The sequence below is a fragment of the Cyclopterus lumpus genome, chromosome 24, assembly GCF_009769545.1.
Source record: "Cyclopterus lumpus isolate fCycLum1 chromosome 24, fCycLum1.pri, whole genome shotgun sequence".
In the NCBI taxonomy this organism is placed as follows: Eukaryota; Metazoa; Chordata; class Actinopteri; order Perciformes; family Cyclopteridae; genus Cyclopterus; species Cyclopterus lumpus.
Genome location: NC_046989.1, coordinates 7248097 through 7258958, shown reverse-complemented (window position 1 = coordinate 7258958; position 10862 = coordinate 7248097). Strand labels below are relative to the sequence as shown.

At 43.0% G+C, this 10862-nt stretch overlaps 1 protein-coding gene across 1 annotated transcript; it reads right to left on the bottom strand.

Moving 5' to 3' along the window:
• Window positions 1-6116: 6116 nt before the first annotated feature.
• Window positions 6117-9430, bottom strand: sox7 (SRY-box transcription factor 7). The gene is made up of 3 exons (XM_034527819.1): window positions 9195-9430; window positions 8786-9108; window positions 6117-7814 (listed from the first exon to the last, which is right to left on the bottom strand). Exons 2-3 carry the CDS (start codon window positions 9015-9017, stop codon window positions 6850-6852), a joined length of 1197 nt encoding a protein of 398 aa, XP_034383710.1. The 5' UTR covers window positions 9018-9108; window positions 9195-9430; the 3' UTR covers window positions 6117-6849.
• Window positions 9431-10862: the final 1432 nt, after the last annotated feature.

Here is a 10862-nt window from a genome sequence, read left to right as displayed (position 1 = left end):
CAATAAATACTAATAAATATGAATTAGGGTTAAACATTAATTTAACTATCAATTAACCTGCTGATTATTTTTCTTGGTTATCAATCGAGAAGGATTTAGGTAAAAGGACAACAAAGAAATTATCAATCACAATTTACGAGAGCATCAAATGTGGCATCTTTAAGTGTCTGACCAACAAAGAATTTCAGTTTCAAAATAGGAATCAGTTCATTTTTAGACATTTGTGCTTTAAAAAATCCTTAAATGATTAATTGATTATCAAAAGACATTCATCCGTTACAATACCTTGTATATTCCTCTTGTCCCCCAGACATTTAAAAGGTCAGCTTGGTTCCATGATGTCCTTTTTACTATCAACATGGTAGAAATCACACTTAAAATGGCTAACCCATAGCCCTACGAGTCCATATTTAATAACTTTAATCTCTGTACAAGCCGTCTTTGAGTTTCAAATTCCACAATGGTCTGTCAAAGCTATCGATACTTTGTGAGATGCATGGGACGATAAAGGAATCAGATCATTATACTATTTGTGTTATTTGTATAAAATGTTTTCGCTTACCTTAATCTCAGGTTAGTAATGCAAACGAATGGGGTCCCACGGGGTGACGCTGTATCAACTCATTCACTCCCTGTAGAGGTGGGAGGTCGAAGCTTGGAAGCTCAGTATCTAAGATGAATTCACACTTGACTTCTGTCGTCCATCACATCTGGAGAAGAGATTTTGACTGTTCTGTGGATGACATTTGGTGGTTATCAGTGAGGCCGCATTAAACTAGTATAGGCTCCAGGGTTTTGATTTATTTTTCAAGGCTTTTTCAAGCCCCCTCCCCTCCTACCTTGACGCCTCAACTTACCGTATGTCCTGTCCAACCTGCATACACATCTGCCACACTTAATTTGCAGAAACTAATGCAAAAAATCACTCATGAAGTGAAGGTGTAAAGGCTAAACGTCAGCTAATTGTCAGCTAATCGTCATAAGCCCATGATGATGCATTTAGGGCCGGCAGACCGGTATGCATGTAATGAGTGTTGCTGTTGTATGAAAAATGCACGAAAAATGTTTCTTTTCTTAGGACATCATATGCATTGTTGTATGAGGATAAGTTGCTGAGGGTACAGATGTGCACACACAGACGCACAAGCACACACACACAAGCATGTTGTTTGTTACTACCCTTGTTAAAAGAAGAAAAAAAAGATCAGATGTAATTGCTACCAGTTTTATAATAATATTCGTTCATTTAACATTCATGCCCATCAAGCAAATAATGATTTGAATGTTAACATTTCTATTTGAATTCCATCAAACTTTTCAAGTCGTATTCCGTTTTGATTTTTATGATATATATGTTAATATATTCATAATGTAAGCACACTCAGGATGTCTCACGAGCTGTCACCCTGTTTTGCTTTGTCTATCCTCCACAGTATTTGGTAAAAGGGTCTCTCTCACTACACTGAACTTATAACATCACTCATCTAAATCATTAGTGCGTCTGCTTTTCAGGATGCACGCTGAGTAAACTCTGTTGGTGCAGGACAACAGGTCCAGAAGCACGGTGGAAGTGTGTGAGCCAACTCAAATAGAGAGTTACTTAAGACATGCAGCTCTTGTGATCAAAGAGCCCTTTTAAAGAGCATTGTCAAAAATTAACTGTGATTTGTATAAAGCGAAAACAGCAGCACATCATAAGATGCTCAATTTTAAACTTTCGTTAAATATGCAGTAATTAGCCATATCCTTTACAATTTCACTGCATGTATCCTCCTGGTCTTGATTGAACAAAGTTGTCAGAGATTTAAAAACACTGCACTAAGTATTATATCAAAGCAATCAATCACAAATAATGCCTCTTCCAGTTATTTCCACCATATTGGATCACACGCAGAACAGATAAGGACGTTCTATCTCTCAAATGGAACAACCACATTGCAATTAGGAAGCACAATAGGAACATCCTCCTCCACATTGAGGTGAAGAGTCACACCACCCCTGGGACACTCTGCGGCAGTCAAAAACAAGCCAGAGAGCGCTGCGGCACAGACACACCAGTGCCAGCTATGATATTAGAGATAGAAAGAGGGACCAATGCGGGCCAGATGGTAAAAATAGGACATGAACTGCAATTTTGCATCACTTGTTTAAAAAAAAAAAGAAAAAAGAATACATCCGTGATTGTAAGTATTTATATCCCTTGACTTTTCAGCACTGTTTCTAATTTGAGAAGAAAAAAAACATTCTAATACACAACCGCAACTATCCTATTAAAGTGGGGAGTTTACTGACATGCATATAGTTTTGGAGGACATTTCTAAATCCTTTTTTCCCCGTGCATCTTGCAGTGCTGCACAAGCTTTGCCGCCTGTGCCGATTTGGTAATCAGGCCGTGCTTATGGGTAAATGGAAATCTAGCCTTCTCCTTCCCTGGGTTGGCAGCCATGTGCTGGCCTCCCTCCGTGCTTTTGCTGGTAGCCTGTATCTGCTTAGAACAGGTGCCGGATCCCGTTCAGCTGCAGCATTCACAGCACAGGTACGGGTGGGAGGCCCTTGGCTGCTCGTACAGTCCCCCAAGTTTTCCAGGGGTCCCCATCTGTGTCCCCGCACATCCTCTGCCACATGGCACCTGTCCCTCGACGGGTCTGGTCCATTCTTCGTCCGGCGACGTACACGCCTGCCTGCCACCCCACACTCTGCCTGTTGTTGAGCCACAATGAGATGAAGAATAGCTGCACCCCGTAATCCCTTGCTGTGAGATGTGTGTGTGTGTGTGTGTGTGTGTGTGTGTGTGTTTTTTTTCTTCCTCCTCCTTCCAGATTTAGGGCCAAGTACAAATTGTAAACAGGTTATTATGCGGCTGTAACACACTCCAACTGGAAATGCACTCCGACAACATTTAGTGTTTACTGATGTAAGTGTGTCTTTATCCATCGCACAGAAAATTTTAATTTGGTGTAAAGTTCAGTGCATTTGCTGTAATGAGGATGTTGTAATGGGTTATGTTGTTTTCTATTTGCAAGGCTTAACAGGAAAGATATGATTATCCCCAAAGAATCACTCTGAATGATAACAGTGCTTTATCCAATTGCAAATAACTTACAATATGTGCAAATGCATATATTAGGTTTGATAACTTAGTAGTAATCCAACTGTCTTCATGTAGTAACAAGGCAATAACTCAAACACATGCAGACATATATATATACATATATGTCCACATGTGTTTGATATGTAAGTAGGTTTAAAGGGCATCTTAGTCTCGAGCATTAATATACCATAGTCATGTAGTCCAAATCAAATCAAAATTCCCCCATGACCTATACACCGATTCACGTCATATAGCATAATTGTGACGTGATTGGACGCTCCCTCACCGGCTACACAATGGAGGCTGGACCAAGCAGACAGTCAGCCTCCTCCTTGCCTCGGGAGGACACTGATATTTAAAGTGATCACTGCGCACCTCGGCCCCGGCAGATGAATAATACTTTACACAGCTGTGCAAGCTCTGCGCCCCATCCACACACACACACACACACACACACACACACACACACACACAGAGCCGTACGCCGTTACCTTGACAGTTGGTGTTGGGTTAAACCGCAGAGTTGTTTGTTTGCCCAGGGAAGTGACATGACGGCAGAGGAGGAAATAGGAAACATAACAGACTACCTGACAGACTCATTCCACAGGCTTGACCTGGCATTGGAACTGAGCCAGTCAGCAATCAGAGAGAAATAACAAGAGGAGGCGTTTTGTTTGTTCAGCCTATATCCTTATATTTGCAAATCTTGTCAATTTTGTGAACCTGCAAATGTGTGAACGATTCAATTAAGTCAAATTAAATAGATCACGTGCTCCCTTCTCACAGAAGAAGGGGCTTTAAAGCTACTTCTTGCGAGTGCCTGCATGTTCAAGGAATCAAGTTTATGCAGCTCGCGACAATGTCATGCCAGTGTTTGTTGACACATCATTTTCTATTTCCTTTCTTGTTGATTTATTGCAGCTAAAACAGCAGCAATGGCTGTCTCGGGTTTTTAACAGAAGCCTCTGACTAAATGTTGTGATGACGATGAGTCAACTTCTAGGAAAGAAACGATTGAGGAGGACGAGTTGAGTGTTTTGCCCTCACTTTACGAAACGTAACAGTCACACAATCCACAAATATCTGGCCACTTACACACACACACACACACACATATGTGTATAAACATATGTGTATGTATACACTTGTGTATATATATATTATGGTAGCCAGTGAAAGTGTTCCTTTATGGTTTTTAATTGTCCTGCTCCACTAGCTAAATAACTTAAAAAAAGAAACAGCATTGGATTATCACCATAATAAGAACAGGGCTGTATTTCTTCATCCTGCTTATATTTGTATTCCTTATCTAAAAATATGTTGTGGCAATAACTTTTAAAAACATTAACACTATTAAAACATGAAAGCGTTAGGGAATAATATGACAATATTGATAATAACAAAACACTGCTTTATAGTTCAAGTCTAACGTGATGATGCTTTGTTGACGTTTGAGTCTTTGTCCTTGTTTCCGGTTACATTGTCCCACCCTGAGGTGGTGGATGTGACTGTTGAGACATTGCAGGGAGCCTGGAGCGGCACAGTGAACTGACCCTGACAACTCTGGGGCCGACGGCGCTCCAAAGACATGCTTCTCAGCCCGTAGCACCCGGAGCACCACCCCACGTCCAAAATACAGCCACCCTCCTCAAGAGTGTTGAAGCCCTGTAAGCACAAAGGTAATGATCTAACCCCCGAAGAAATGAACATGACATCAGCAGGAAGCAAACGCTGGTGTCTGATGAATGGTGTCATTCTGGTTAGTTTAATCACAAGGTGTGTCAAAAGCACACACTCATGGTGTGGGGGGAAGAAAGGTCATTTTAGTTACATATTTAACCGAGTGTTCCGGTATGAAAGTGTTGTTTTCTGGTTTTCAGAGTGAGAAACCTGCTCATTGCTGCGTGGATGTTTTGTGGTGTGTTTGTGGTCACGGTGCGACAGGCCAGGCTAACAAATGGTGGGTAAGTAAAGACGGGTTAGTAAGATGCTAATCAGCACGGCAGTGTTTCCTCCCGCTTGCTGAACAGTGGGTTCCCTTCCCTCTCCCTGGCTCTTTAATGCCGGGCCCAGCCAGGCCCAAACATCCTGACGGAGAGAGGCTTTTCCCTTATCAGTCAGGAAACACCGCTCCTCCGCCACATCCTCTTTACAAGAAGCACGACTCAACCGTTCCCAAAAAAAATGCAGGAAGAACAGCCAGACTCCAGGATTTGTCAAAAGCCCCTTGAATTCCTTTTATCGAAAAAGAAAAATTCAAGAGAACAGAGAGGGTTGAGACGGGGGGGGGGGGGGGGGGGGGGAGTGGAAAGGAGAGGAGAGAAGAGAAGAGAGGGGGTAAAACATTTTTTTTTTAAAAGAGAGAGAGAGAAAGAAAAATGAGGAGGGTGTAAAACAGTCAACGAAGCCCTGGGATTTATTATTTTATTTATTCTGCACAGATTACGAAAGGTCTGCATCAGCAAGATAGAACGCGGGTGGTGGGGGGCGGTGGGGGTTTGGGGGGAGTGGGGGTCCGGAGTGCCTAAGAATGGCACCCAGAATAAGACTCCAGGAAAACAAAGGACGGTTGAGATGGAGGCGGGTGGCGACGGCTGTGCCTGTTTTACACTAATCCTCTGTAGCGGGATGAAATGAAAGCGAGTGGAGACGGATGGAGAAGGATGATGTGATGGAGGGTGGAAAAAGCAAGAGGGGGGGGGGGGGAGTGGGTGTCAGAATGGGCCACTTGCAGTACAACAGCTAGATAGAAGAATACGTGACACGGAATTCAAAGATGAACAAATAGCCCCCTCCCCCCCCATTTGTGTCTGAAAAGTGTGAATACTTTTCTTTCTTTTATTTTTTTAAGTGATATATATATATATATATATATATATATATATATATATATATATAGTGGAATGGGTTTCATCCGCCATTGTTTAATTCCTTTCAAGTGTATCAGTTACCAATACTTCATACATAATGATGTTGTTGTGGTATGTTTTCTGTGGGCACATCATCCAAGTAGCAACTGCGTTGTATAAAAATGTAACTTTATTTTAAATTATTGTCTTTCACAAACTTAAATCAGCATACATTTATAGTTACCATTATTATTTTCCATGGTAGAGGTTATGATTATATATTATTAAGTACTTGAGAAGAAGTATAAACGCCTTTTTTCTTCATTATACACCGTTTTGTTAAATTGCATAAGAAATGTCCAACTAAAACCTCATTCAATTACAACTACTGAGGTAAGGCTCCCAAACTTATGAGAGAGAGAGAGAACATACACACATTCGAATGGAAAGCGTTGATAATAGCAATACAGTTAGCATTTATGCGAAACATCAAAGGACTTAAATTAGCTGCTAAAGAGCGTCTGTACATGCCGCGGTGGCAACAGTAACATGGTGACATTTACAAGTGGACAACAAGTCTTTACGATTGTTCTTCTGGTTTAGAAATGTCATGACAACTGGAGGTGGCGTACTATAGTATTGTGTGTCTGCATCCCTGAGGTGTCAATCTCCCTTTCTTCATATTCCTCCAATTGCTCTTTGTTCTTTCCTCGGCTCCAGACAATCATTTTGCTCAGCAATCAGTTCAGGTTCAAATCATGGTGGATTTTGCTCATATCTGCTAATATGGGACTTGCATTTACAGATCAAAGCACAGCCATTTTTATCCTCTTACTGGCACCCAGGTGCAACATCACCCACTTTAAACCCCTGTTGGTGTCTCTGATCGGCAACAAGTCTAATGGGTGCTTACGAGATGCCGTAGTTGTTGTAGTAGGCCGCCGTTGCGTCCGCGAGCACCGAAATGAGGGTGCTTTCTGTGGTGCTGCTGGGAGATGCAGAGGCAGCTGCAGACGCAACCTGGATGTGTCCTGTAACAGTCATGCTGCCGCCCTGCTCAGGATGGAACCCGGCCCCAGTGGAGTTCAGGTACTGGTCAAACTCATTGCGGTCCACCTCACCCAGAAGCTCTGCCTGACTCAGCTGGTCTAGAGTCTCCAGGTGACCCTGTGTCTCTGGTGGGGGGGACAGCTGACCCAGGTGGCCGTGGTGGAGCCCGTGGTGAATCTGGGGGAAAGATGAGGTACTGTAGTAAGACAGCGGCGGGCCAGGGATCAGTCCACTGCCAGTTTGGGACATGTGAGAGATGTGACCTATGTGTGTGCCCCCACAATGGATTTGGGTCTGAGTGTAGTCGGTGTGGTAGGGGGGAGGGCTGCCCATGTGCGTCTGATTCTGGTGGTGCTCATCTGGGCAGGAGGAAGAGCAGGAGGAGCTACCAGATGTTGAATAATAAGAAGGGGGTACATGCTCGTGGTCCATGGCATCTAAGGGGGACATCTCAGGGGGAGTGGGCAGGCCGTAGGGGTAGGTGTCAAAGCTGCTGTTTGAGCCAGCTGGGTCTCTGAAGCTTCTGACGCCGGGCAGAACGGAGCTGGGGCTGGAGAAGCCGCTTCTGATACCATTAGGGCTGCCCTCGTCTTTGTCGAGGGGGTGACAGAGGACTCGCTGGTCGGGCAGGGCGTTCTGATCGGGGGCCAGCCCGCTCAGCATGAAGCCAGGGTCCACTCGCTTGCAGATGCGTTTCAGCTGTTTCTTCCGGCGAGGCCGATACTTATAGTTGGGGTAGTCCTGCATGTGCTGCACCCGAAGCCTCTCCGCTTCCTCCACATAGGGCCTCTTATCAGGGGGAGTCAGGGCCTTCCATGACTTGCCTGCGAGAAGAAAAGATGGAATTTAGTGTGTTTTAATTTGAACTACAAATATAGGTTAGCTCGCAATTTATTTGAGCACCTTTTTTTAAATTCATATTTAAAGTCTGTTATGCTAACACTAAATTAGAATCACTCGCACACTGATAAGCTTCTAACTTGTAACATATACTTATATTCTAGATATGTTTTAAGTTTTAGGCTGAAACTCCTTCATCGGATAATTACGATTAGAAATTGCCTGTAAAATAATTTAAAAAAAGGTTAAAACAGACATCACAAAAATATTAAGATAAGTATTACTTTGCTTTAAAACAAAAACTCTGAATTATCTTCAGAAAAAAAACATTTGCATTAAAACATTCACCAAACCTCAAAATTCTTCTTCCTTTTAGAAGTTCTAAATCGTTTTAAGGGACTTTGCTTCAAGTTATGAATGCTCCATTTAAGATAACCATAAGTGCCAATTGTACCTTTTATAATGACAGCATAATTTACATGTATTGCTGTTTTGTAATTTGTAATTTCATTTGTGCGAGATTGCCAGATATTGAGCTTAACATTAAACACTAATCCAAGTGGCCTAAAATCATACATTTCTGTTATTTTCTATATTAAAGAATGAATGCGTTTTTACAATGACATTACATTTTAAATTTAAAGGGGTTGGGCCACGCGCTTCTTTCTAAAATAGCTGTGAAGTTAAATGATTATTTGACTCAGTCTAACGTTGTTTTATGTTCTTCTTAAACACATGTACTAGTTTTTTAATTTATTTATTTAATATACTTTTGTTGTGGGAAACAACTTTAACAACTTTTGTAAAACAGCCGAGGCCCGGGGGAAACATCTTTTTTGTTTTGTTTTTGTAAAGCAAGTCATATTAGTTACAATAATACAATATGAATACTAATAATAATCCGTAGATCAATAAAGCAGTTCAATTAATAGACCTTAAAATAACTTAATCTCACCCAACATTTTGCTGAGCTCGGCATTGTGCAGGTCTGGATTTTGAACCGCCAGCCGCTTGCGCTCATCTTTGGCCCACACCATGAACGCATTCATGGGCCGTCTGATCCGCGGCTCCGGCGCCTTGTCCACGGGGGTCCTGTGCGGGCCGTGTCCGTCCGACACGTCCCCGTCTCCCGGAGGACACTCGAAGGACTCTGGCCACGACGAGTACGCGCTGATGAGGGCGGCCATCTGCGCGCTTTCTCCTCTCCAAAACTTAAGATGCGCTTCTCACGCTGTCGCTCTGACAAGTTGAGTTCTCTTGAGTGAGATGCACTGGAGGCTGATGGTTTAAAAAAAAAAAAAAACAGATGAAAAACTACTGATTTTTTTTAAAGAAATAAATCCAGCTGTGTCTCACACACTCACTAGATCACTAAAGCTACAGGCAGCAATCAGATGTCAGTAGAAGTTTAAGGCGAAACCAGAGGAATGCTCAGGCAGCGTCTCCTCCTTGTGAATTATGATTCAGTCTTTCCTGGTGGATGGGGAGTGCGCTTTATATTTGAGGAGCAGGTTCCAGGAGAAGCCCCGGAGGAGGCTCGGCTCCTCCTTGATTGCAAGTTGAGCCCCGTGAAAGGGAAGAGGGAGAGAGAGAGAGAGAGCATTTCAATACCACTAACTACTTGAACTGGCCTCACAACAAAACAACACTTTCCACTGCAGACAAACTCAAGAGTCACCGTGCAGGTCGTGGTTATGTTAATGCATTTTTGTGTGCAAGTGGTAATGCTGCTGTGATGACAGAGGGATTATGCAATAATTCGTTTTTCTTCCTACAAGGAAACCCTAAAACTCGTCAAACTTATCTAACCTGTTCGGCTGTCTACTAAGTGGTGCTTCCAGATTCCCCATGAACTCCCAAGCAGACCAGAGCTTCGTGGTCCATGCAGATGGGCAACACTATGATATTGAAATGGAAGAAACACTTTACTTTTGTTTCCATGGTAAGCTGCACTCAACATATATTTTTTTTCCAGGTTTCTAAATATATTGTTCCACTTAATTCCTCCTCTTAAACATCTAAATGCAGAAGCCTATATGTTTAACCCCCACAAAGGAGGAAAGGGTCCTCTTATTTTACAGTTTGGGTGCAGATCCACGTGGAACCTCTAAACACACATGTGGATGACAAAAGAGATAAAACCACTGAACACACGACACATTAAATCTGTTTCCTTCTGTGGCTAGAGGCGGGTGCGTATCAAATCCTTGAGTTCCTGTTGACAGGATACTCTTGGGCTGCAGCCATGGAGTAGTTCACACTCACAAACAAGGACACACACACACACACACACAGCTACTGTTGACCACAGGTCAGATGGTTTGCAGTATTTATGAGGGAGGGGGTAACCTGACAGATACTGTGGTTTTAACTCTTTAACTTCCTTCCTCCAGACTTAATCCAGAAACATCAGGCATCTTAAATTGTAATACACATCTTTTGGTTGGTCACGCCTCCTCGACCATCAAACTCAAGTGTCAGCTCAAGTTGTGTGTGAAACTTGCCCCCACCACACACAGGAAGAGGATACGGCACCTGAAGCCACAGATAGTGCGTAGAGGAGGCACATCAGTGATATATTGGGTCGTGCTGGTCTGACGAGGGCCACAAGTGAAGTCAGTGTGCTGGGAGAAGACATTTCCCAACAAGTGTGAGCTGATGGGGACACAGGAGGGAGTGCGAGTGCCCGTACAGACAGTCAGTCAGCACACTGGCAATGGGAGGGACCAGGTTTCACTCTACATTTGCATATTTGGAGTTTCCCAAATGACTAATGGCTGTACGTGTGTTAACTGCCGTGTTGGCGGAAGCTGTATCGGCCTGCTGTTGTTCACTCTCTGTAAAAGACATGTGGCTACTGGAGACTTGAGGAAGGGGTTCATCTCCATGTGTATGTGCGTTATATAGAAATGTCACTATGGTAACGTAACTCAAGCAAGTACACAAATAAAATCAGTTAATAGGCAAAATGTGGACAGACCTAGTTTCCGGTTTCCTCTTTAGACTTGTCAAACAAAAACACACTTAATAGT

Excerpts from the sequence above, each read along its gene's own strand:
- sox7 (XM_034527819.1), bottom strand. The coding sequence starts at position 9,017 with ATGGCCGCCCTCATCAGCGCGTACTCGTCGTGGCCAGAGTCCTTCGAG. Across the intron at positions 7,815-8,785 it reads CGAGCTCAGCAAAATGTTGG|GCAAGTCATGGAAGGCCCTG; the intron begins GTGAGATTAAGT and ends TTCTTCTCGCAG.